Source organism: Fukomys damarensis, unplaced genomic scaffold (genome assembly GCF_012274545.1).
Source record: "Fukomys damarensis isolate Sample0158 unplaced genomic scaffold, DMR_v1.0_HiC HiC_scaffold_13, whole genome shotgun sequence".
Taxonomy (NCBI): Eukaryota; Metazoa; Chordata; class Mammalia; order Rodentia; family Bathyergidae; genus Fukomys; species Fukomys damarensis.
In genome coordinates, this window is record NW_022900925.1 from 5107705 (window position 1) to 5130930 (window position 23226).

Consider the following 23226-nt stretch of genomic DNA (forward strand, 5'->3'; position numbering starts at 1 on the left):
TGGCTGGACCTTCCAGGCGGAGCGGAGAGGCTGCTTGGGGCATGCTGACTAGTGATCAGCTGTGTTCTCAGTCCATCTAGGGACGAACGCATGTGGACTCTTCGCTCGCTGTTGTGGTCTTTTGGCAGGTGCGCCATGTCTCAAGGACCTGCCCGTCGCCAGCGGCCGCCCAAGGACCCGCTGCGACACTTGCGCGCGCGGGAGAAGCGTGGTTCGTCCTCGGGGCTTGGGAGCCCGAACACCGTGTACCTGCAGGTAGTGGCGGCGGGCGGCCGGGATGCAGGCGCCGCGCTCTACGTCTTCTCGGAATACAACCGGTCAGTGTACCACCCTCGGAGTCCTAATGGGCCTCTGTGTTGTCCCCTTATCGAGCCCTGCCCCATCCCTCGGTGCGGTGCCGCTGCAGAACATGGCGCGTCTCCCCGGGTTTCGTTTTTTCCCCACTTCCACACGTGTGGGGTTTGACTGTTGCAGCGGTTCTGCTGAGCTGCTGGGTGGGGGACCCTAGACTGCTCATATCCCTTGGTAGTATGGTTTCTGGGGATTTGTGAAGAACTTCGATCGGGAGTCTTAAACGTCCTCTTTCTTCTTAGCTCTTGGGCCACAGGCTTACTCTTGGACTGAGCAGCGTCACCACAAAGGTGCCTCATAGTTGATGTGTGGGGTAGACAGGTCTGGTGAGCTTTGGGGGAAAGGTTCCACACCCACCCCCAGCTTATATATACATGCCCGTAGTCTCTTCAAGGACACTTCCAAACCTGCCATCCTAATGGAAACACTGCCTGGGTTGTACGACACTGATATTTAGTTGTTTGGTTCAGAGAATACAGGAAAGCATCTTATCTGTCTGATGTCAGAGGTTTGACAAATTAGAGTCTTAGTATTGTGTTCCTCTTGACAGGTATCTCTTCAACTGTGGAGAAGGCATCCAGCGACTCATGCAGGAACACAAGTGAGTCAACAATGTGTATTTGGGGTGGAGATGATGATGGGGCTTGAGCAGGTGTGTTTTTATAGCAGAAGTGGTCAGTGGTCAGTCCATTTTATCCTGCTGAAATGTTTTCTTTTTCGTAGACTGAAGGTTGCTCGCTTGGACAACATATTCCTGACACGAATGCACTGGTGTAATGTTGGGGGATTGTGTGGTGAGTGTGCTCTTTGGAGGGTCAGAGTCTGGTGGAAGCTTCTGGGATTTTAAATGTGCCCTGCCCTTATTTTGCCCCTCTCCTGAGCCCAGGGAGCTGGAATTCTTTTTGTGCCAGTCCAGTCGGCTGCGGTACGAAGCATCAAAAGCTGTGACTCAGAGGATCACATTTTAACACGAATATTTTGTCCAAGTGTTACTATCCACTTGGTCTCCTGGATTGCTGTGTCAGAGCTTAAACGAGAGAGTGTAGTGGTGATGATGAAAGCGTACATCTGGGTGAATCGTGTTCATCGGCTAGGAAGGTTAAGATTGTGTGGCAGTCAGACTCTGTAAGCTTAAAGATGTGGGTAGGAAGGAGTGGAACAATGGACTGATCCCAGTTTTGAGAGCTGTCTGGTAGGTGGTGGTTGTCAAGTGCTTAGCAAACAAAATGTAAAGCAGTCCGCTTCTTACATTTTGCGTACCAGGTGCCCCATTGCCTCACCCGACAATCAACTCTGCCCCTTTCAGAAGCCTGTGAGGAGGACATTGTGTCCCATACACCCCTAGTTAGCGTCACTTCTGCTTTGCATTCATCGCCAGGTGAATCTGAATGAAGACATAGATGAGTAAACACATAAGGAAGTAGTAGTGCGGCTGTTCCTAGCAGGGACTCTAAGTTGAGTTGATGAGTAAGCTGATTTTATTTGTTCTCTTTAGGAATGATTCTTACTTTAAAAGAAACTGGGGTTCCAAAGTGTGTACTTTCTGGACCTCCGCAACTGGTGAGTCTTTCCTGATTACCTATCAAAAGTAACTCCTCTTTTTTTTTTCAATGTAAATAACACGAATTCTCCTTTTTGCCGACAGTCTTTTGTCCTTTACTGTTAGTAAACACTTCACCTTTCAAGTGAAATAGACCTGAGTTCAGAATCTAATCAACTGTATGATCTTGAATGAGTTATTTTGTCTCTCTGAGCGTTGGTTTCTTCATCTATAAAATGGCTATACTGTAATGTTTTGTAAAGTTGTTAAACATTAAATGAAATAACACAAGTAAAGCACTAGTTTTATTAGATGTTTGGTGGCTTAGTACATGATAAATGATAGTTTTTTTGTTCTTATTATTAAATATGAGACATCTTCATACCAGTCCCCAGGTCCTGTTAGTTCTGCTTCCAAAATACTGTTGAAATCCATCCATTTGTCCCCCTCTCCTCGAGGCCTTCGTCCTCTACCACACCTGTGTGCCACAGTAGCTTTCCACATCTGTTCTCGGTTCCCTGTAATTCATCTGCCAGAGTGCCCTCTTTAAGATACAAATGCATTGTGTCACTTCCCAACCTGAAACATTTCAGGATGTCTCCATTGTAATACAACCCACATAACTTGGTATGGTCTACAAGTCCCATAAGCCCTGGCCCCAGCCCACATTTTCCTCTGTATTTATCATCGAGCTGCAGCTACAGGGCTGATGTTGCCCTGCCACCTGTCATCCCAGCCACTATCCCTACTAAACATTCAGGCACCAGCCAAGAGTCCCTCAGCAGCTATCCTTGTTGTCAGAAAAGTTGGTCCCAGACCCTTGTGTTTTTTCTTTTTCTTGCAGGCCACTTACTATAATTGCCACTAAGTTGTTTGTGTTACCATTTGTTTCAATTTTATCTCCTCCCTTGGATTCATCTCCTTTGCAGAGCTGCCTTGGCATCTACATATGTAACTATTTGTATAGAAGAGGTTCAAAATGCTTATTAAAGTTTTTTTTTTCTGTTGATAATCTGACACCACTTACATATTTGAATACATTGCTGTGTTCTATAGTTGTTGAACTATAAATATTCACTTTATATTTTTTAGGAAAAGTACTTGGAAGCAATCAAAATATTTTCTGGTCCATTGAAAGGAATAGATCTGGGTATGTCTTTGATTGTGATTCATTATTTAATATTTCTTTCTCATATTCACCCTGCTTTTTTTTTTTTCAGTTAAGAGTCTACTAAAATTTCCCTTAAGATGGTACATGCCTGTAATCCCATCTACTTGTGAGGCTGAGACAGGAGGATAATAAGTTCAAGGGGAGTTTAGAGAGACCTTGCCTCAAAATAAAAACATAAAAAGGGCTAGGGAATTTGCTGAATGTAGAGTACCCCTGGGCTCAGTCCCCAGAATCACAAAACAAAGCACAGTTCACTTAGATCAGACCTTAAAATCAAGTGCTCAAGTGCTTCATCATCAATGACATGGATTTTTTTTTTTTTTTGGTATCAGGGATCGAACTCAGGTTCTTGTGCTAGGGAGGCAAACAGCAAAACCACTGAGCTAAATCCCTGGACCCTGAAATAGATTTTAAAATACTTTGTGTCACTGCCTGTGCCATAGAATTATTGACTAGACAAGTCAAGAACATGTTACAGTTGTTATTTTCTAATTCTTAGGAAATTTTGTCTGATTTTTTTATATCAGAGTGCTTTGTATATTTTGTTAATATCTACTTGATTACATTAAAATAAAGTTTAAAAAAACACAACTCATGCATGTCTGCAGGTGTACCAAAGGTGTAACAGCATCTACCCAGGTCCTGAGGCTACTTCCCCAGCCCAAGAAGTGGTCTTGATGCTTTGAGTTCTCCGCAGGAGGAAGAGAGAGGGTGAAGGTTTTGTGGCCTGCTCTGTAGCTAAATAAGCTGTCCCCTGTGCTGAAGGGTCACAGCCGCTTGTGGGAAGAGTTTTAACTGAGGTTGCTGATAGTGTGCATCTTTGGCTTGTTAACGCCAAAATCACAAATATCTTTTATAAAATCACAAATACCTTATTTCGGAATGTAAACCAGCTCAAATACTTGAGATGATAGATCGTTTGGTTTCTTAATCCTGTTAACTCAGAGCTCTTAAATTGGAGTGCAGTACGTTTCCAATTTACAAATGAATTCTATTCCAGGAGAACATTCATAAGTTGGATTTGTAAATCTGATAAAGTGAGTCTTCCACATCTTTGACACAAATATACAGTGTAAAGCATAAAAAAATACAAAAGCAAATGTGAGGTCTGTTTGTATCTGTAAATTCAGACTCAAATATTAAGTTGGAAGCTTACTCTATGGTATTTGTTTCTTTCTATATTTTCTTTTTTAAAAAAGGATTCTCAGCCATGAGCATGCCTTTCTATATGACTGTGGTAAATATAAATTTTAAAAATACAGTTTTGTTTTTTCCTAAATGTTTCACATTCCTTTTTTTTTTTTTTAAAGACAGGGTCTCACTACGTAGTTGAGACTGAAGTGGAACTCACTATGTAGCCCAGGCTGGTCGCAAACTCACAGCGATCCTCCTGCCTCAGCCTCCCAAGTGCTGGGATTACAGGCGTGAATTTTTTCCTACATGTTAATCTGCTCAAAAATTCTGGTTTTAGTGGTAGATTTCCACCAAATTTCTGAAGCAAGAGCAGTTACTCTTGGTTGGTTATCTTGAAAGTTCATTTTCACGTGTCTGTACTAATGCAGTGACTTTCCTGACTTGTGACTTTCCTGTAGCTGTACGGCCCCACTCTGCACCAGAATACAAAGATGAGACCATGACAGTTCACCAGGTCCCCATCTACAGTGAGTATAAAGCTAGATTCCCCAGGAAGAGGAGGGTATGGGTTCCACGTATGGAAAGTGTGGGTGAAAGCAAAAGCTGCCTGCATACTTGCTTTGGCTACCTTATGTTATATCCTTTGTATATTTAAGAAGTTTAACTGAAGAATTAAGATTTTAGTTCAGTGGTTCCGCCACCTGCCTTGCAAGCAAGCGCAAGGACCTGAGTTTGATCCCCGGTACCAAATAAAAAAAAAAGAATTCAGATTTGGTTTCTGCCCTTAAAGAGCTTATAGTCTTGTGAACAGATGTTGTACATATAATAATAGTGCTCTTGCTTTGGAACATTTCATAATCAAGTGCTGTCAGAAAATAGCCTGCACTCACATTTGTGTATTCATTCTTGAGGGTTAGGGGTTGGTTCGCCACAGATATAAATACCCTCTTTTGATAAGAGGATTCCTGAGGGGTTTGTTCAGATGAGTAGTTTTTAATAACTACAACACAGAAGAGTGTTATCAGGGTCTGATAAGCTCCAACAAAGCTTGTCAGGCTCCTGGGCTGGATGATGTTGTTTTGAATTGGGAGCAGAGAAGCTCCGTGGTGCTTGAGTCTGGCCGGATGCCCTCTGAGTGCAGTTTTATCTGCATGGGAAGAGCAAACTTAGCAGTAGGGACATTTAGCACTAACTAGTATGAGTTTCCCAAGTGCTGAAAGGCCACAGACAAGAGCATAAAAGCCAGAGAAATCCGGAGGAGATAAAGAGAGAAGATTACCACAAGTAGGCCAGCTATGTGGGATTAGACCTGTACTAATCCCAGAGATTGGGAGGCTGAGGCAGGAGGATCACCATCAGTGTGAGGCCAGCCTGAACTACGTAGTGAGGCCCTGCCTACAGAAAATTGCTATGGGTAGAATGGTGTGGAAGGAGTGGGGCTGGAACCATGGCACAAGAGCTTATAGGCCAGGATGTGATGGTCTAAGTAGACTACTCCTTCCCTGGCTCATTCCTGGTCAGATGTCTTAACCTGACCTATACTACCCCCACCCCTAGTTGTCTCCCCCTCTTGTTTCTGTCTACTTTCTCTGACCCTTGTACTTCCGTCCATAGCACTTTACAGTTTATGTGTCTTTGTGTGGTCATTGCTTAACTGGCTTGCTTTTTTTTTTGGTACCAGGGATTGAACTTGGGTCCTTGCACTTGCAAGGCAGGCCACTGAACCACTGAGCTAAATCCCCGGCCCTTAACTGGCTTTCTTTTGCTGATCATTGAGTGGTTCTGTTGAAACCAGAGGCTGTGCTTCAGCTTCTCAGAGCAGCCCTTTTGCAGCTTGACTTTGTGACTCACTGCCCCAGGATGCCTCTTTGTGTGGAGATAGGTACCCTTTTGACCTGTTTGTTTTCTGAGAGTGATGGTAATGAATGAATGAACCAGTTTTCAGCCTGCTTGCTTTTCTGACAGCCAACACTGTTGAATCCTCACTGTGGGCAAGGCTCTGAGCCAAGCAGAAACAGATGAGTGAGGCACAAACAATAGTAGAAAGTGAGCCACCGCTACAGTAAACTATGCTGGTTTGTTTGGTGTTCTAGAGTTCCTGCATGCGACCATCTGGCCTGTGGCAGTGAGCTTCCCTCATGTGGTGTGTAATTTGATGGTTTCCTGTGCTACCTAGGTGAACAGGGGCGTGGAGAGCAGCACCAGCCAGCACAGAGCCCGGAAAGGTCCCTCCACAGGCTCAGCCCAGAACAGCCTTCTAACTCTGGATCAGCCAAAAATGAGCAGCACCTTCTAGATGGCAATGGTGTAAACAAACCCTGCTGGAAAGGTAACTTGCATTTCTTTATGCTTTGCCCTTGTTCAAGATTAATTTCTTTATACTTGAGGGGTGCAAAGAAATGTTTTGATCTGTGTAGAAAGACTGATCAAGCTAGTTAATTTAGCTGTCACCTCACCAATTCATATTTTTGCATTTAAGGAAGGACTGAAACTTTGAACACTTTAAGCAACATCTCCACTTTGTCCATCACTCTCCCTTACTCCAGCTTTTGGTCATCTTTTTTTTTTTTGGAGGCAGGATCTCACTATGTAATTCAAGACCTAGGCTGGCCTGGCCTTAAAACTCACAAGGATTCTCCTGCTTCATCCTTCCAAGTGCTGGGATTTATAAGCATGTGCCACAACCCATGGCTTTCTGGTCCCCTTTTTATTCTGTTTTTAAAACATCAGCATTTTAAAATTCCACATATTGGTAAGATCATACAGAATTTGTCTTCCTGTGCCTGGCTTACTTCAGTTAACATTGTGACTTTCAGTTTTATCCTTGGTGTCACAAATGGCAATTCTTTGCCTTTTAATGCTGTTCTATGTGTGTAGATGCTTTTTCCATGGCGCATGATATCTTGGCCTGGGGAGAGTGAGAATAGTTGTCAGAAAGTTGACAGTACCGAGCTTTGAAGGCCCTGGGTAATCCCAAAACATGTGTTCAGTTTACCCAGAGGAAAGCAGAGCCTGGCAAACTCAATCCTACAGAAGGCCTTTATGTTTTTCAGGAACTACTGACATGTTTATACAAGTTAGTTTTTCAGTAATGCAGAAGCTGACACAACCATCGATCAGTGAGTGGATACGGACCTTATCTTTCAGAATGACATCCTACTGGGAAACAGTTAAAAGTCCAATCCCAGATGTAGCCGCAGAACTGGGCTGCTCAAAGGGTTGTTGTCCAGTGTCAGGCAGAGCTCACTTGGGTCCTCTTACCCTGAGGGTGTCTGGTCTGATGACAAAGCAAGGACAGCCCTTCAGTGACATTCTTTGTGTGTGTGTGTGTGTGTGTGTGTGTGTGTGTGGTACCAGAGCTTGAACTCAGGACCTTGCACTTGTGAGGCAGGCGCAGTGCCACTGAGCAAAATCCCTAGCCCAGTGACATCCTTTATTGGCCAGCACAGGCTGAAGACTTGTCATCTGTGTTCTTCCTGCAGCCCTTCTAGCTTCTGTCTTAACAGTGGTTAGGTAAAATGGGTCACTTACAAAGAGTTATTTTTTCTGGCTGAAATTTTGCACTTTTCATTTACTCAACATAGGCAGGATAAAAAGAGAACTGACCTGCTGAGGAATATCAGGATCTCCTTCCACCTTTGGGTTGGGATGGTAATGTCTGTTTAATTTATATAGGTATCAAGTGGTGTGAATTTGTGAAACCTGTAGAGCCAACAGCTTGTTGTAATCAACTGTGTTTCCCTCAGGTGTTAGCCTGAAAAGAAGAGGAAGGGACCCTTCCTTGGTTGTTGCTTTTGTATGTAAGGTAAGAGTGTCTTTCCAGACTCATGCTGTAAATAAGCATATGGCAGGTAGCTGGGGTGTTGCTATAGTTTGGAACATTTAGGAAACCCTTTTGTGGTAAGCTTTTTTTTTTTTTTGGTACTGGGGATCGAACTCAGGACCCTGTGCTTGCGAGGCAGGCGCCGGCACCACTGAGCTAAATCCCCAGCCACTTTTGCAGTAATATGAAGATAATAGCTCCTAAGTTACCTTGTCTAAGAAGAAATACAAAAACTCCATTTCTCAAAATACCACTTATTTTTAGCTCCCTTTAACCATGGTGTTTCTTCCAGTGTTCTGTCCGTCTACATATGCATTTTATATTTGCCTATGATTGGATCTCTGGGAATTCAGAGTTACAGGCAGCTATGTCTGTTTGCCTCCCAGTCAGGCTTTTATGCAGACTACCTCAGTTTTGTCTAGTTTATTTCATTTCACTGTAGTAATTAAGGTATTGACATCAGATTTACTAGCATTTGCAAAGTTCTAGATCTACAGTCTGAAATAGGTCAGATTCTATTAAGAATTTTTATTAAACCCATTCAGGTATGGTGATGTATAGCTTAGTCTCACCACTCTAGGTTCAGCCTGATCAACTTAGTAATTTAGTGAGACCCTGTCTCAGAAAATAAAAAGGGATGGCGATGTAGCTTAGTGCAAAGGCTGTGGATTCAACTCCAAGTACTGGGTAGGTCGGGAGATTTTTATTCCAGTAAACTATTTTTAAAAACTGACTAATGGCCTACTTCTTTTAGTAGGGACTTTATAATTTTGTTTTACAACCTCTGTGAAATGTTTTTGTCTAATTTATGGTAGGACTACTCTACTTTTTTTTTGTGGGCTTTGATTTTTTTGGGGGGGTTAAAGTAATGTTGATTTTAAAGTGTATTTGGAATTTAATTACTGACTCATTGGCAGTATTTGACAACTGTAACTTTTATAGAAGTTAAGTACTGTTGTCAGTAGGTGTTACTTGTGTGAGTATTTAGACTCCAAGGTAATTTTTTAAACTATTTCATATGGCAATCTTTAAATTGTTAGATGCTTTTCACACTCTAGCCATTCCATGGTCCTCAGGCAGTGGTTCAGGTGATGTAGGCCCTGATACTAAGTAGCTGCAGGCTGCTCGCCGTGGCTTTTCTCCTCCCTTGCTGTCCGGTGCCCTTTCTGAGGGCTGTTCTCACAGGGTCAGCAATATCCCTTCTTCCCCTTGTAGTTAATTTGCTGCTTTGCAGCCAGTGTTTGCAAATCAGTGCACTGAGCTAGTTCAAATCCTGGGCAGAGAAAAGCTGTGGGCACAAGGGCTGAGAAACCACATGTGAGAGAACAGTGTGTGGTTTCGGTTGCTCTTGAATGGCTTGCAGCTCTTGTTGGCTTGTGTAGTTTCATCTGTCTTCTGCATTGTCTGCTTTCCTCATACAGGGAACAGGTCTGTGCAGGTCGAGGGCAGCTTGCTGAGGTGTGCAGGTTCCTTTTAACATTAGAAACCCTTAGTTTCCATCCTCAGACCCACTTGAGTCTTGTGCAGAGAATGCTTGTTTGCTGTAGTGCTTGTTAATGTCATCCAAAGATGTCAGCTGGACTCAGCCTCTTATGTGCCATGCATACAGTGAAGCTGCAGTCCTGTAGGTGATCTTTGTCCTTCCTCTAGGACAGTATTTTTCAAGATGGAAGGAGGATTCTAGAATCCTGAGAGTGAGACTTTGGCATCCAGATTTGAGACTTTGTTTTAAGAGTAATTTTTTATCTTCAGAAATTTAAAACTGATCACAAATACTTTATCCAGATTTAAAGAAGAAAATGAAGATCAAATATGATTTCGCAAAGATCTGTTAACATCTTAATTTTGACTTTTCGGTTGTATGTGAAATATGTAGACCCTAAAAATATTTCAGCAGAAGTACAGAATGATTATGAGACTTTGTGATGGGATTATTGTTTACCTAACAAAAGAGCATGTTGGGAATTTGTTATTATAATTTATCTCCAGTAGAAAAGCGACATTATATTGCCAAATATTTGAAAAATGTAGGAGGTTAAAAATCACCCCATCTAGAGCTGAAGATTTAGCTCACTGGTGCTGCGCCTTCCTGGCAAGCGCAAGGTCCTGAGTTCAATCCCTGGTACAGCAAAAACGAACAAACAAAAAACTTGGAAAAAAACCCATCTGTTCTTGTTACTGTATCACTGTTATGGAATATTGTGTCACACAGCAGTTTGCTTTGTCATTGCCATGTTAAACAATGTTTTAGTTGTATTCCTTAGCTGTTAATGGATGAATATAGAATGATAAAACAATTTTGATATGGAAAAAAGCATAAAATTTTATGTATATGTTTGTTTTTTTGAGTCAGGGCCTCGCTATGTAGTTTAGGCTGGTCTTCAATTCACTATGTGTCGCAGGCTGGCCTCAAAATTACAGTAATCCTTCCTACCTCAGCCTCCCCAGTGCTGGGATTACAAGTGTGTGCCACCATGCCCAGCAGAATTTGTTGTATTCTAAAGAGTTAATGTTCGGCAACAAATCACTTTTAAATTATTCAGGTTCCTTCAGAAAATTATATACATTACGGAAACAATGAATTGCATTTTAATTGTAAGAAAATAACATTAAATTAAAAAAACAGAAAAATACACTTCTAAGAAAGTTGACTAAAACCAAACTTCTTCACCAGTCACTGAAATTACATCTGAGTTTTCTCTGTTACAGCTTCACTTGAAGAAAGGAAACTTCTTGGTGCTCAAAGCAAAGGAACTGGGCCTCCCAGTGTGAGTGTCAGGGCTGAGGCTGTTGGGAACTCACAGGTCCCTACTGCTTATAAAGAGAAGGCATCTGACAAGGGTCTTGCATCTTCATTTCAGTGGGACGCCCGCCATCGCGCCCATCATCGCTGCTGTCAAGGATGGGAAGAGTATCACGTATGAAGGAAGAGAGGTGAGGCACCAGCTCTCCACGGCGACTCAGCACTTACGAGGAGCTCAGGCCCACTTTTGCAGGGAGCAGGAGAGCTTGGAGCTCTTACCTAGATTGCTGTGTTTGGCATTTCTGTAGATTGTTCAGTATCTGGTGGTCTTCCTACAAGCATGGATCATTTTCTTTGTACTGGAGATCAGGGCAGTATCTAAAAACACCCCGTACAGAGAAGCTTTCAGTGTTAGCCCAAAAGAATGGCACTGTGGGGTTTTGGGTTTTTTTGTTGTTGTTGTTGTTTTTTTTTTTTTTTTTTTGGTACTGTGGATTAAACTTGGAGCTAAATTTATTTTGAGACAGAGCCTTTAAGTTACCTAGGCTGGGCTTGAATTTGAACTTGTCATCTTCTTGCCTCAGCCTCCTGGAATGCTGGGTTTATAGTAGGTGTGTACCACTAAATCCAGTGTTTGCACTGTTTTTTGTTTTTTTCCTTCTCCATACTGGGAATCGGACCTCATACTTGCCAGGCAGTTGCTGTGCCACTGAGCTACATCTCTAGCCTTGCCACTATTCTTCACCAAGGTTTTTATCTAGTGTCTCAGGCTGTGAGGATCAATGACTGCAGTCTTGAACACCACGCTTTGCTTTCTAGCCACTCTACCTTTGAAATGTCCCACTGAGCTAAATTTCTGTGTTTTTAAGTATAGACAGAGAGCAGGAAGGGTGCAGGTGATACCTTTCAAGTGAGTTTTCAGTTTTGTCTTCTTGGACACAGGCTGTGTAATGTCCACAGCTGTCTTGACGGCCATTCAGTTAGGGAGGGCACTGACGGCCCAGTGAGCCGGCCTATTTGATTTTGCAGATTTTGCCTGAAGAGCTCTGCACCCCCCCGGATCCTGGTCTTGCATTTATTGTGGTAGAATGCCCAGATGAAGGATTCATCCAGCCCATTTGTGACAATGTCACCTTTAAAAGGTAATGATGTGGGGTCTGTGGGTGCAGAAGTCATGCCCAAATGTGCTTAGGAAACCTAGTGTATCATGGGCCCCAAGTCTCTGGAAGCCTGTGGTCTGGGTGTGAAGTGTGTGTCTGTCCTATTGGCAGGATTTATATCACTGCTGGTTAGTAATACACAGCCTTGAAGTAAAATAGAGAAGATGGAGAAGTAAAACCACTGAGGATTAGAACATTAACTAGAATTCTTAAAGTTCTAGGTCTAGAATATATTCTAGAACCATCTTTGAGTTCTAATTACTAATTAACATCATTATTTGGATTTTTTTCTGCCCACATGAGTGTCTTCACTCACCAACACTGAACCTAACGAGGTGGGGGAATAGTGTGTGAGACTGTGGGTCAAGGGTTTGTGTTAAGGGACAGAATTGCAGCCTAGGAACAGCCTCTGTGCCTGAGTGCCATTGTGTTTTGTCCTTTGGAAAAGTTAGCCAGTTTTGTGGTTAAGGTTTAATCCAGGGTAGAATCTAACGTGTGTATCTGTGTCCTAAGTTTTCTCCCAGGGCACAGCACTTTGTGGCACAGTCCTCGTGTGTACATATGTGTCCTGAGTTGGGGTCACTTCTTAAAGCAGAGCCCCATTTGTTTTCCATCATCTAGGTATCAAGGAGATGCTAATGGCCCCGTGGCCGTGGTGGTTCACATGGCCCCAGAATCTGTGCTTATGGACAGCAGGTACCAGCAGTGGATGGAGAGGTATGGAGCCCAGCCTAGCAAACTCTTCTGGGTGGTGGTCATGTAGCCTAGCCCCTCACCGTTACATGCTATCTACCCTCACTCACTTCTGCACTTGGCCTACAGTTTTCTCTGGGAATCCTGCCTTATGATTTCTGGAAGCGCCTGTATCAGAGGAACCACAGCTAGGTGGCGTGGTGTATACATGCATCCCACTTGTGCAGGCCTTGATTTCACATCATTCATACTCTCAGGGCTGTCTTTTAGTTGATGATTCCACATGCATATCCTAAGTAAGAGACTTGTGAATACAAAATAATAGCTTCTGTTTATTGAGTGCCCACTGTATGTCAGCTAGTGTGTTTACATACTTTACATTTCACTGTCTGGTTGTTCTCAGCAGGTCTGTGAGGTAGATGTTCTGCCATAGTGTAGTAACTGGGAGGAGCCCTGCAGTCTGTCCTCAAGGCTTCCTGAGGGAAGACATCAAGCACCTAGGGGAAGAGTATGTCTGTGTTGTCCTCAGATTGCTTCTCAGCACCCCCTTGCTCCTCCCTACCTACATAGCTACTTGTCTCTGTCTTCTTGGCCCTGATGTTTCCTGCTCTTCGGTGCTCTTCATCTTTTATTCTTCGATGGTCTGATTCATAACATGATCTGTTTTGTTTTGTTTTGTTTTTCGTACCGGGGATCGAATTCGGATCCTGTGATTGCGAGGCAGGCAGCAGAACCACTGAGCTAAATCCCTGGCCCAGCATGATCTGTTTTTCTCTTACGACTTTTCTTCTGGCATCCCGCACTCCATGTTGTCCTCAGATCCTTATCTGAACATCTTAATTTGGTGGGAGGGTTCCACCACTCGTTCCAGCACACCCGAGGGGCAGCCATAGTAAGGCGAGAACCCTGGACCTTGAGGCAGAAGAAGCAGAATTATGCCTGGCCATGTACTCACTACTTGGGGCAGGCGAGGGATCTCTTTGCATACTTGTTAGGGCTTCTGATCTCCAGCGCTGCCCTTCGGGTAAACTTGGTCCCTAATGTGTGCACTATACGGTTGGTTTCAACTTAGGTTTGGGCCTGACACCCAGCACTTGATCCTGAATGAGAACTGTGCATCAGTCCACAACCATCGCAGCCACAAGATTCAAACGCAGCTCAACCTCATCCACCCACACATCTTCCCCTTGCTCACCAGTTTCCACAGGAAGGTAGTGTCCCAGAACAGCTCCCGCCCTCCCGGGTCCTGTCCTATTGGTGCTATTGAGTATATTCTCATCTCTTTCAGGAGGAAGGCCTGGCCCTCAGTGTGCCCACTGTCCGGGGTGAATGCCTCCTCAAGTACCAGCTCCGTCCCAGGAGGGGGTGGCAGAGGTTCGTGCCATTCTGAACCAATGCAGTGGGTAAAGTTGGGGCCGCTAATTATCCTTTTCAGAAACTTTTCCATGGTAACAGTGATAGTGATGATTCTTTTACAATACAGAAAATAGGAAATGCATGCTGAAGGAAGTCACCCATCATCCTGTCACGTAGAGTGACTTAACATTTCAATTTTAAAATGTATGTATATGAGGATGAATTTAAAATATGTGTTATGTGGGCTTATGGCTTAGTTTTTGTCAGTCTTTTCATACATCATTAAACAGTCTCTAGTAACAGGGAACTTTATTGGTATTTCAGATAGCTAATCATTTAGGATATGTCCAATTTTTGCTGTCTTAATGAAGAAATAAGTATCTTTTGTATAAATCTTAGAATAGAACCCTGTCTCTGGAGGTAATTTATAAATGTGGGATTACCAGATAGAGTGTGACAGTTCTCCAGGTCCTGGTAACTATAAATTGCCATCTAGAGAGTCTTGATAGTATTCTCCAGCCAGCACACGAAAAAGTGCTCACTGCCCCATGGTCTTATTTTACATTTTGAGCCCTGAATCTGGAGTCATTTCAGTTTCCTGGCCACTGCAGTGTCATTGTGAGGCGAGACCATGATCTGGGTTACGGCTGGGCATGGTATGGGGTTGCAGTCTGTTAGGGTCTCTAAAAAGCCTCCATGGTAGGGTGACCGGGCCCACAGGGTGAAGGGCCTACTCTTCCGTTGTCAGCACCTGCCAGGCTGTTACACCTGTGCTTGGGAGACTTACAGTTTTGGGGGCCTGTGCCAGACCTGTTGAAATAGGATCTTGACAGTTGGCTTGGGTCTTACCTCTTAGCTTCCGGGTGATTTTAAGAGCCAACAGTCCAAAGTATTGCTGTTCTGTGTAGTGAGACCAGCAGTGCCAGCATTATATCCAACAGGGGGTTCTCAAGCCGCTTCCAGAACTCTTGAATTGGTTCTGTATTTTGCCAACGTTCCCAAGAGTTAGCTCTGGGTACTCTGCAGGGCCCTTCTTCTCAGCTGAGGCCACTTGGTGCTGTCTGGAGCCGTTTTTGGCCATCGCAGTGTGGGATGAGGTAGCAGTCAGGAGAGGACAGCTCCCACCACAAATACTCATCTGGCCCTTACCATCAGTAGTGCCCAGTTGTCAGCCTTTGAGGCTGAGAGATGCTGTGAAGAGCTCAATCTGTTCAGAACGCATTCTGAGATACCCCATTTAGCTGAGGAAGGTTCTAGAGGCAGCCAGGCTTGATCTGAAGGAAGGCTGTGTACATGGTCCCCTTGGATTGATGCTGGACATCCAAACCAGCACTTGCTGAGGCCTCACACCCAACTTTGGTCATTTGAAATGCCCCTCTCTCCACAGGGATGCCATTATTTCTTGCCACCCTAATGAATTCATAGCTGAGGCCCTGGAGCTCCCCAATTTCCAGGAGAGTGTGCAGGAGTACAGGAAGAGTGTACAGGATGCCCCAGTGCCCACAGGTGAGTGGGAAACCTCTCTTCTTTGATTATGCCACCTGCTCTGGACCTCAGTGTATTGAGCAGGTTATTCACAGAGCAAATTCTAACCTCGTTTATTTATGTAATCCAGGACTGCTCAACTCGGTCCCTGCATTAGTTACAGCCTTTGGGGTGAGGTGGAGTTTGAGACTCCCAAATGCCTGCACCCACCCAAGACCAATTTTGCAGTGGTGTCCAGGCGTTCTTCACAAGGCACATGTGCTGTGAAGCAGTTTGTGGGTCCTCTGAGATCCAGTGGAGAGCTTTGAATGTAGCCTGTGCTGACTTGAGCTCCGGTCCTGAGTCTGCTAATAAGTGTGCATGGCATAACAGGCCACGTCAGTCCCTTCATTGGGTTTTCCTCACCCCACTAGGAATAGTAGTTAGTGAATTTTGTGACCTCTGTGCTTACTGGTTTTTCTAGTGTTACTGTTTTTGGTATCAGGGATTGAACTCAGAACCTTGCATTTGTGAGGCAGGTGGCGGCACCACTGAGCTAAATCCCCGGCTGTCCAGCGTTATCTTTAACCAGTGATATCCAAAGAGAATGCCAGGAGGGTTAGGGGTTTTAATTTAGCCAAATGATTTTGCACATTTGCCTTTCTCTGTGGTCAGTAGCAGGCAAGCCACAGAGATGGGCAGACCTTTGTTGCCTTGGCCCATGTGTGTTTTGGGGAGACTGACTTCCCACGGGTTCCCTTCCCTTCTGTGCAGGATTGGTGCAGGGATCCTTGCAAACATACACAAGGCCAGATGCCACTGAGAAAGGGACACTGGGGTCAGTCAGCCTCTATGGATTTGACTCCTGGCTCTGCCTCTTCCTTTCTCTGTGGACACCTGGTCCTATGCACCTTAAACTTGCTGAGTGGCACAGGTTGGCCTTGAACTCATGATCCTTCATTGCTCAAGTGGTGGAATGACAGGTATGCACCACCATACCAGGTTACAGCAATGTATTTTAAAGAAGGGACTATAAAATGTATTTGTTCTCCTTGCCAATATGACCCTTTCCTCACAAACAGCTTGTTGGTCTTGCACTGATGAGGAAACCCTTCTTGGGAAGGTGGAGGGCAAAGGTCCACCAGTGCCCCTGCTGGAAACCTGGGCTTAACTGTATTGCTTACTTCTGATGGCTAAATGCTGGTTCACTATTAAGGTTATAAAAGGGAATAAGGCCCACTTCTCCTTCCCCAGGACACCTGGCTAAGATGACAAGCTCCTAGGGCTTTATGTAGTTGTGTTTTCATATTGGCTTGGTCGGTGTAGCAGAACTTCTGTTTGAAAAAATACATGTTGACTTATTTTTGACTTACTGACTTAGAGAAGTGAACTACTGTACATGTATTTCCACAGAGAAAAAAAGCCAGTATCCAGAAATTGTCTTCCTTGGAACAGGGTCTGCCGTCCCTATGAAGATTCGGAATGTCAGTTCCACGCTCATCAACATAAGGTAGGCCTGCTTTACCAGAAAACCTCCACCTGGCAGAGAGCACACTTTTAAACAAAAGTTTCTTAAACAACAGTTCTGCTCCATTCACTAAGCTCATTAGAAAACACAACAGTATAAAGCTGGGTGAACTTGTCATCTCAGAGTGTCCCTGAAGAGGAGTGATGAGTTTTATTCCCCTCTATATCCTCAAGTTAACATTTCCTTCTGCAAATCTGTAAAACTTATCTCATTATGACTTTTAGGAAAAAAAAAGAGCTAATACTACTGTCTGCTTTGTCTTTGCTAAGAAATTCTCACTTCATTTTCCCACTAGTTCTATGAAGTGGTAAAGAATTAACCATTTTATAGATTAGAAAACTGAAGCTCAGAGAGATTCCTTACTCTCTAGATGCATGGCACATTATAAGTAGCAAGTGTGAAATCTGAACTGGTATCTTAACTGCTACATTATATTTCCCCTTTGACTCCATATTGCTGGTGTGTTAAAAAGCTTTTGGGTTTTGTACATTATGTTCATCCACTTTATTGGATTCCTTAACATATTTTTAGTTGATTGCTGGTTTTGGTTGGGGTCACCTTTCTGCAGAGAGATTCATCAGAGGCATTATAAAATGTACAGATTTTCTCTGCAAATAGGAAGGAAGACTGAAATACCAAGTTAGTTTAAATTTCACTTTGTCACCATATATGCTAGTGATGGATTAAGTAACGACCAAATAATGCAGGAACGGTACACAGCAATAGGATGAACCCTGTGATCAGATATTTGCACCTCTAGGCAGTACAGTGTTTTTCTTATGACTGAGAAATGCAGGAGTGATTGCCAGCTTGCTTTTCCCATACTGGCTTTCTAGAGAGAGGATGGACTTGACTTTATGGTTAAATTAGCTGGCTTTTACATGAGCTTCTCAAAGTGAAGGTACAAGAGGTTGTAGAAGGTGGAAATTTCCACAGCTTCTGCCTGTTCTCCACTAAAGCAAACATTCTGTGAGCTGTCAGAAGCCTTTCCTACTGCAGTGAATCTCTCGCTCTTCTGCCATAGCCCTGACAAGTCTCTGCTCCTGGACTGTGGCGAAGGAACATTTGGGCAGCTGTGCCGTCACTATGGAGATCAAGTGGACAGGGTCCTCGGCACCCTTGCCGCTGTGTTTGTATCCCACCTCCACGCAGACCACCACACGGTGAGTGTCGGGTCAGAGCCAGAGCAGTAGCCTTCAGGGAGGTGCTGTCTTCCCTCCTGTTTACAGTCTTTCTGGGAGCCTTTGCGGCTCATTCCTTATTAAGAAAAGGTCTTTCGCAAAACCCCAGAGTAAGCAAAACTGGCTTCTCCTCCTGTTTGCTTTTGTATATGACAGCACATATTTGGCTTCACCTAACTCTTGAATCTTGCCTTTTCCACAGCCTCCCAGAAGGAACTGATCTGACATATGTTGGGTGGCTGGGAGGCCTGCCCCCTGGTCAGTCCTAGGGGTTCCTGGGTCCCAGGCTATTGCTGTCTGTTTCTAACATGGACTGTGTTGCTCTCTGCCTGTGATGATTCAGACTCCTGAGTCAGCATGGGCCACATCCCAACCATGACCATGCTAGAGTTCTAGTGGTTTATAGAGAACAAGGAACTGCTATAAGACACAGAACCCTCGTACAGGGGAGAAGACACTGAATTTGCACCTGGCTGACCCACACCTGTTTCCTTCCCAGGGTTTGCTGAATATTCTGCTGCAGAGAGAGCGTGCTTTGGTAAGCGCAGAACTCCACTGACATTTTGAGTCTGGCTGGTTTACACATCATGAGTCTAACCTCCTGCCACTCCAAACTCTTTTTTACTGACATGTTCCTCTGTGGACTCAGCATTCGGATCTCATTATTTCAGGCATCTCTGGGACAGCCGTTCTACCCTTTGCTGGTGGTAGCCCCTACCCAGCTCTGGCCATGGCTGCAGCAATACCACAACCAGTGCCAAGAGGTTCTGCACCACATCAGGTGAGTGTTCCAGGCTGCGGTCCTTCACTGGTGCCTCCTCCATCAGCTCAAGGCTCATATGAGGGCAATTAACAGTACCCCTGGCAGCCTTGCCCTTGGTGTTTGCCTGCTTTGAAGCATTTCTCCTCAGCCCTCACTTCGCTCTGTACTTCTCCCTAGACTTTGGCCAGCGTTTCTCCATGAGATCGTTTCAGGGTCAGGCACTCGGGCAGTGGCTAGCTCGGGGCCTGTCCACTCCAGGCAGCTGGATGACAGCAGACTGCCCCACGCCATAAGGAGGGAGCCCCTGGCCAGAGACAGCTGTGACCTGTACAGCCTGAGCCAAGGAGGCCTTCGCCTGTTAACATTTCTTTAGTGAATGGGAAGTGACTTGGCTTTTTACTTTCTTGGTTTCCTGGTCTTAGTGACTATCATTTAAATTGTGTTTCTTCTTAAGAATGATTTGAGGCTCTCACCAAAGATCTTGACTCCAAGTGTTAAATGACTTTTTTTTTTTTTTTGGTACCAGGGATTGAACTCGGGTCCTTGCACTTGCATGGCAGGCCACCGAACCGCTGAGCTACATCCCCAGCCCTAAATGACTTTTTTAAAAAAATGATTTTTTAAAAAATTTTCATTATAATTTCTATATGTTTCATCTTCTCACAGTATGATTCCTGCCAAATACTTTCAGAAAAGGGTAGAGGTCTCTAATCCTCCCATTGAAAGTCTGATCAGTTCACTGTTGGAAACATGTGACCTGAAAGAGGTAAGAGCACAGCCATCGACCTGGTGAGGGCAGAGATAGCAGGCAGGAACCCTCCAGCTCTGCTCCTTCAGTTTCAGACCTGCCTGGTCCGGCACTGCAAGGATGCTTTTGGCTGTGCACTGGTGCACACGTCTGGCTGGAAAGTGGTCTACTCGGGGGACACCATGCCCTGTGAGGCTCTGGTCCAGATCGGTGAGTAGATGGAGAAATGAACCCCAGCCAGGGTCACCTGGTTTGTGCAGCTGGCAGTGCATGTGTTGAGTGTGCCGGGGCCATGTGCAGATGTCAGAGTTGGTGCCCCCGACAGTCTGGCTGTCCTCCTAGGTACAGATACGTTGCAGGGCTAAAGGAGCATTTCTGAGTCAGGACACAGCTGTGGATCCTTGGCCGTGTGCGGCTCTGCCAGAGTCTGTCTTTCCCTCCATGCCTGGTTTTCTCCCCAGGGAAGGGTGCCACCCTGCTGATCCATGAAGCCACTCTGGAGGACGGCTTGGAGGGGGAAGCAGTGGAGAAGACACACAGGTAGCACAGGCTGCTTCGTCTACCATGTCACCCAGTCCCTCCCATGCAGCGGAGCCCAAGTCGCTTCCTGTTCACCCCAGGAGAGACTGCCTGCCCTCCATGACATGGGGCCAGCTGGTTTCCTGCTGAGGTCTTTGAGGACCTTTTGTGCCCAATGCTGGGTCTCATGGGCTGCTGCCTCTGTTTTCATGGCTTTCCCAAGGAAAGGTTCTGCAGAGAGGTGTGGCGTTTTGAGGTAATGAGAGATAGGCTGAAATAAACTTATGTTATGTCGAGGAATGTAGCAGTAGGTGGTGGTGTGGTAACTGTTGGGCTGTTGGAAGGAAAGAGTGCCGTGGCCCAAGTAAACTTGTTTTTCCCTCACATGTGCTCCCTGATGGAGCTGAGAGCCAGCAGACTACGAGTCCTTCAGGAGTGTGAGAAGGGCTGGTCATAAAGGGGTTTAGGACATCCAGCAGCTTCCCCTGGGTGCCGAGGCAGTGGAAGGGCCAGACTGGAGGCTTCCCCTGTGGCTCAGTGGCGCTGCGCCACTCATTTTCCCACAGCACCACCTCCCAAGCTATTGGTGTGGGGATGCGCATGAATTCTGGCTTTATCATGCTGAACCACTTCAGCCAGCGGTATGCCAAGATCCCCCTCTTCAGCCCTGACTTCAATGACAAAGTTGGAATTGCCTTCGACCACATGAAGGTCTGTGTCATGGCTGTGAGGGTTGGGAACCCCGGAGGGAGGGAGGTGCCCTGCTTCCTCCCATTTCCTTTTCTGCTCAGTCCTCTCGGCCTTCCCCAGTACTCTGCCCGTCGTCAGCTGCTCTGGCTCTGACGGTGCCTCCTACAGGGGCCTTGTAGCTGTTGGTCCGCGTGTCACTGCCTGGACCATTCCCATAGCCATGCCACTCCAGCTCAGCACAGGCCTGTGAGAAGTGCTCGCATCCCACGGGTGATAGAGCCAGGCCTACTACTTCAGCCTTCCTGAGCCCTTTTGGTTTTGCTGCTCTTAGTAGGGGTACAGGGGTGGTCCTTTCCCCTTGTTGAAGGGCTTCTTCCCTTCATCCTTCCTTCCCCTGTGGCTCTCTTTTTCTTGAGCGTGGCCAGCGGGCTGGCCAAAGGGTATGGGAGTAAGGAGTTAGCTCCTGTAGTCTAAGCACAAGTCTTGGCACTCAGAGCTGTCTCCATCCTGCCCCTCTGAGGCACGTCCCTGTGCTCTTTTTGGCCTTCCAGGTTTGCTTTGGAGACTTTCCAACAGTGCCCAAGCTGATTCCCCCCTTGAAGGCCCTGTTTGCTGAGGACATTGAGGAGATGGTGGAGCGCAAGGAGAAGCGAGAGCTTCGGCTGGTACGTGCAGCACTCCTTGAGGCGGCAGCCGGCAGCCCAAAAGACAGGGAGCCCTTGCAGAAGCGAGCCCAAGTGGCGGAGCCGCACAGCCCACAGAGCAAGAAGGCCAGAGCCTAGTGAAGGTCTGGCCCCACCCTGAACTCTGAAAGCTGTCTTCCGCACTCTACCCGCCCCTGTGCTCTTCACCCTCGTGGGAGCCAGAGAAGATGGTCCAGCCAGGAGGCCTCTTGTGATAGGAGTGTGGAGCCATGCTGTGTCCTGTGTCCTGGTAAGCACCAGTCTTCAGACACCTCCATGACTGGTGCCTGGCACTCAGTAAGACAGAAAGCTGTGTAACGGAAAAGGTAGACAGAACCATAATTCCAGTGCAGGTCAGTTTTTAGTCACATGGAAACACAGGGGATACACTTTCTGCCTGTGCAGCAAAGTGGTTTCCTGTGCACCTCAAAGATAAGCCGTTACAGGGAATGTTGGGTCTAAGTGTCCCAGACTGACTAGTATTTCCAAAGAATCAGCTGCAATAAAGATTGATTTTGGAATTCTGAGTTCTTTCACTTGGTCTTTGCACTGCTTCACAGCAGTCTTTTGCCTGCCAGATGCCCAGGAAAGCTCCAGTGGCAGTGAGGATCTTTGGAGTCTTTCCCCAGGAAGCCACCACCTCTTAATAGCTGAGTCTTGACTGAAGCCCAGGTCACATTTGGGGAGAGCTGGGCCAGTGCAGTGGATCAGGGAACACAAGTCTCTTAAACACATTCAATTCATTCTCTCTTACCCTTGAGAGAATGAGAGATACTCTTTACTTTTGGAAACACTGAAAATGTCACATTGGGCTGGCTCCCTTGTCCTTGCAGGATTCAAAAACAGGTTAGTGCTTGAAATCTAAGAATTTTCAAAGTTGAATCTAGCATATGCATGTTCTCTCTACCTAGGAAAACATGGGAAGGACTTTGGAAAACCAGGTGACAAGAAAAAGGCACAGAGCAAGGACTTGGCCTTTCCTGGGCGACCATCAGCCTCCTCCTAACGCATTATGGGGAAGCATGAACTGCCCCACAGCTTTAATAAAATAAGAACATGTGCCAAGCTTTGGGATAATAAATCTATTTTAATAACATTACTTTTGACAACGATTTTTACATGTATTTAAAGATAACCTTCAACCCCTGGGCTTCATTACAAAGTGGGGAGTGAACTGCCCTTGCCAGGAGGTGAGCAAAGCTGTAACATCAAAAGTCTACAAATCCCACTCTCAGAGAAGGGTGGCTTTACACTGTATTGGGAAAAATAACTAAGCATTTAAGTTTTTCATTGTATACCTGTACATTCATTTAGATTGAATGGCTCAAATTAAACAAATATAGAGAGATTTCATATATACAAATATTATATCATGTATAGGTATATTATATCTATTTTAAAAGGATAAAATTTTAAACTTTGACTTTGCATGCATGGCCCAGGTCTGTTTCTGACTCCCTTAAGCCCAAAGTGCAAACAGGCTCCCCGGGGCCTCCTGGTCCCTCCCCAGGACTGGATGGGACTTGAGAAGGGATGAGCCGCAGATGCTGGTGAGCAAAGCAGGCTATGCCACAGGCCAGTCGCGGGGGCCAGTGTCTTCTTGGGCTGGTTTCACTGTCCTCTGCCTGCTTTGGGTAACAGTTACTGCTAGTTCACTGTAACCTCCAGAAGGAACAGGC

The 23226-nt window shown here is 45.4% G+C and overlaps 1 protein-coding gene across 3 annotated transcripts; it reads left to right on the forward strand.

Annotated features, from left to right (window-relative positions):
* The first annotated feature begins 11 nt into the window (after positions 1-11).
* Positions 12-22726, forward strand: Elac2 (elaC ribonuclease Z 2). 3 transcript variants are annotated; one of them, XR_778510.3, is made up of 25 exons: positions 12-317; positions 902-952; positions 1075-1145; positions 1847-1911; positions 2984-3041; positions 4655-4723; positions 6373-6525; positions 7943-8001; positions 10729-10787; positions 10881-10953; positions 11792-11904; positions 12544-12639; positions 13688-13826; positions 13904-13989; positions 15359-15477; positions 16849-16945; positions 17988-18126; positions 18644-18682; positions 18816-18925; positions 19574-19673; positions 19745-19865; positions 20117-20195; positions 20741-20885; positions 21416-21797; positions 22459-22726. XR_778510.3 is itself a non-coding variant. In XM_010615010.3 (24 exons), exons 1-24 carry the CDS (start codon positions 91-93, stop codon positions 21644-21646), a joined length of 2499 nt encoding a protein of 832 aa, XP_010613312.1. In that variant the 5' UTR covers positions 12-90; the 3' UTR covers positions 21647-22058. The 3 variants fall into 3 exon arrangements, 2 of the variants coding, with proteins under 2 accessions (XP_010613312.1, XP_033618671.1); XM_010615010.3 differs by lacking the exon at positions 22459-22726 and having other exon boundaries at positions 21416-22058; XM_033762780.1 differs by lacking the exons at positions 12-317; positions 902-952; positions 1075-1145; ... (8 more) ...; positions 12544-12639; positions 22459-22726 and having other exon boundaries at positions 13720-13812; positions 21416-22059.
* Positions 22727-23226: the final 500 nt, after the last annotated feature.

Bases quoted from the DNA above. Each gene is read 5' to 3' on its own strand.
- Elac2 (XM_010615010.3), top strand. From the start codon at position 91: ATGTGGACTCTTCGCTCGCTGTTGTGGTCTTTTGGCAGGTGCGCCATG. The intron at 3,042-4,654 runs GTATGTCTTTGA...ACTTTCCTGTAG, and splicing joins ATTGAAAGGAATAGATCTGG to CTGTACGGCCCCACTCTGCA. The intron at 18,127-18,643 runs GTGAGTGTCGGG...TTTCCTTCCCAG, and splicing joins TCCACGCAGACCACCACACG to GGTTTGCTGAATATTCTGCT.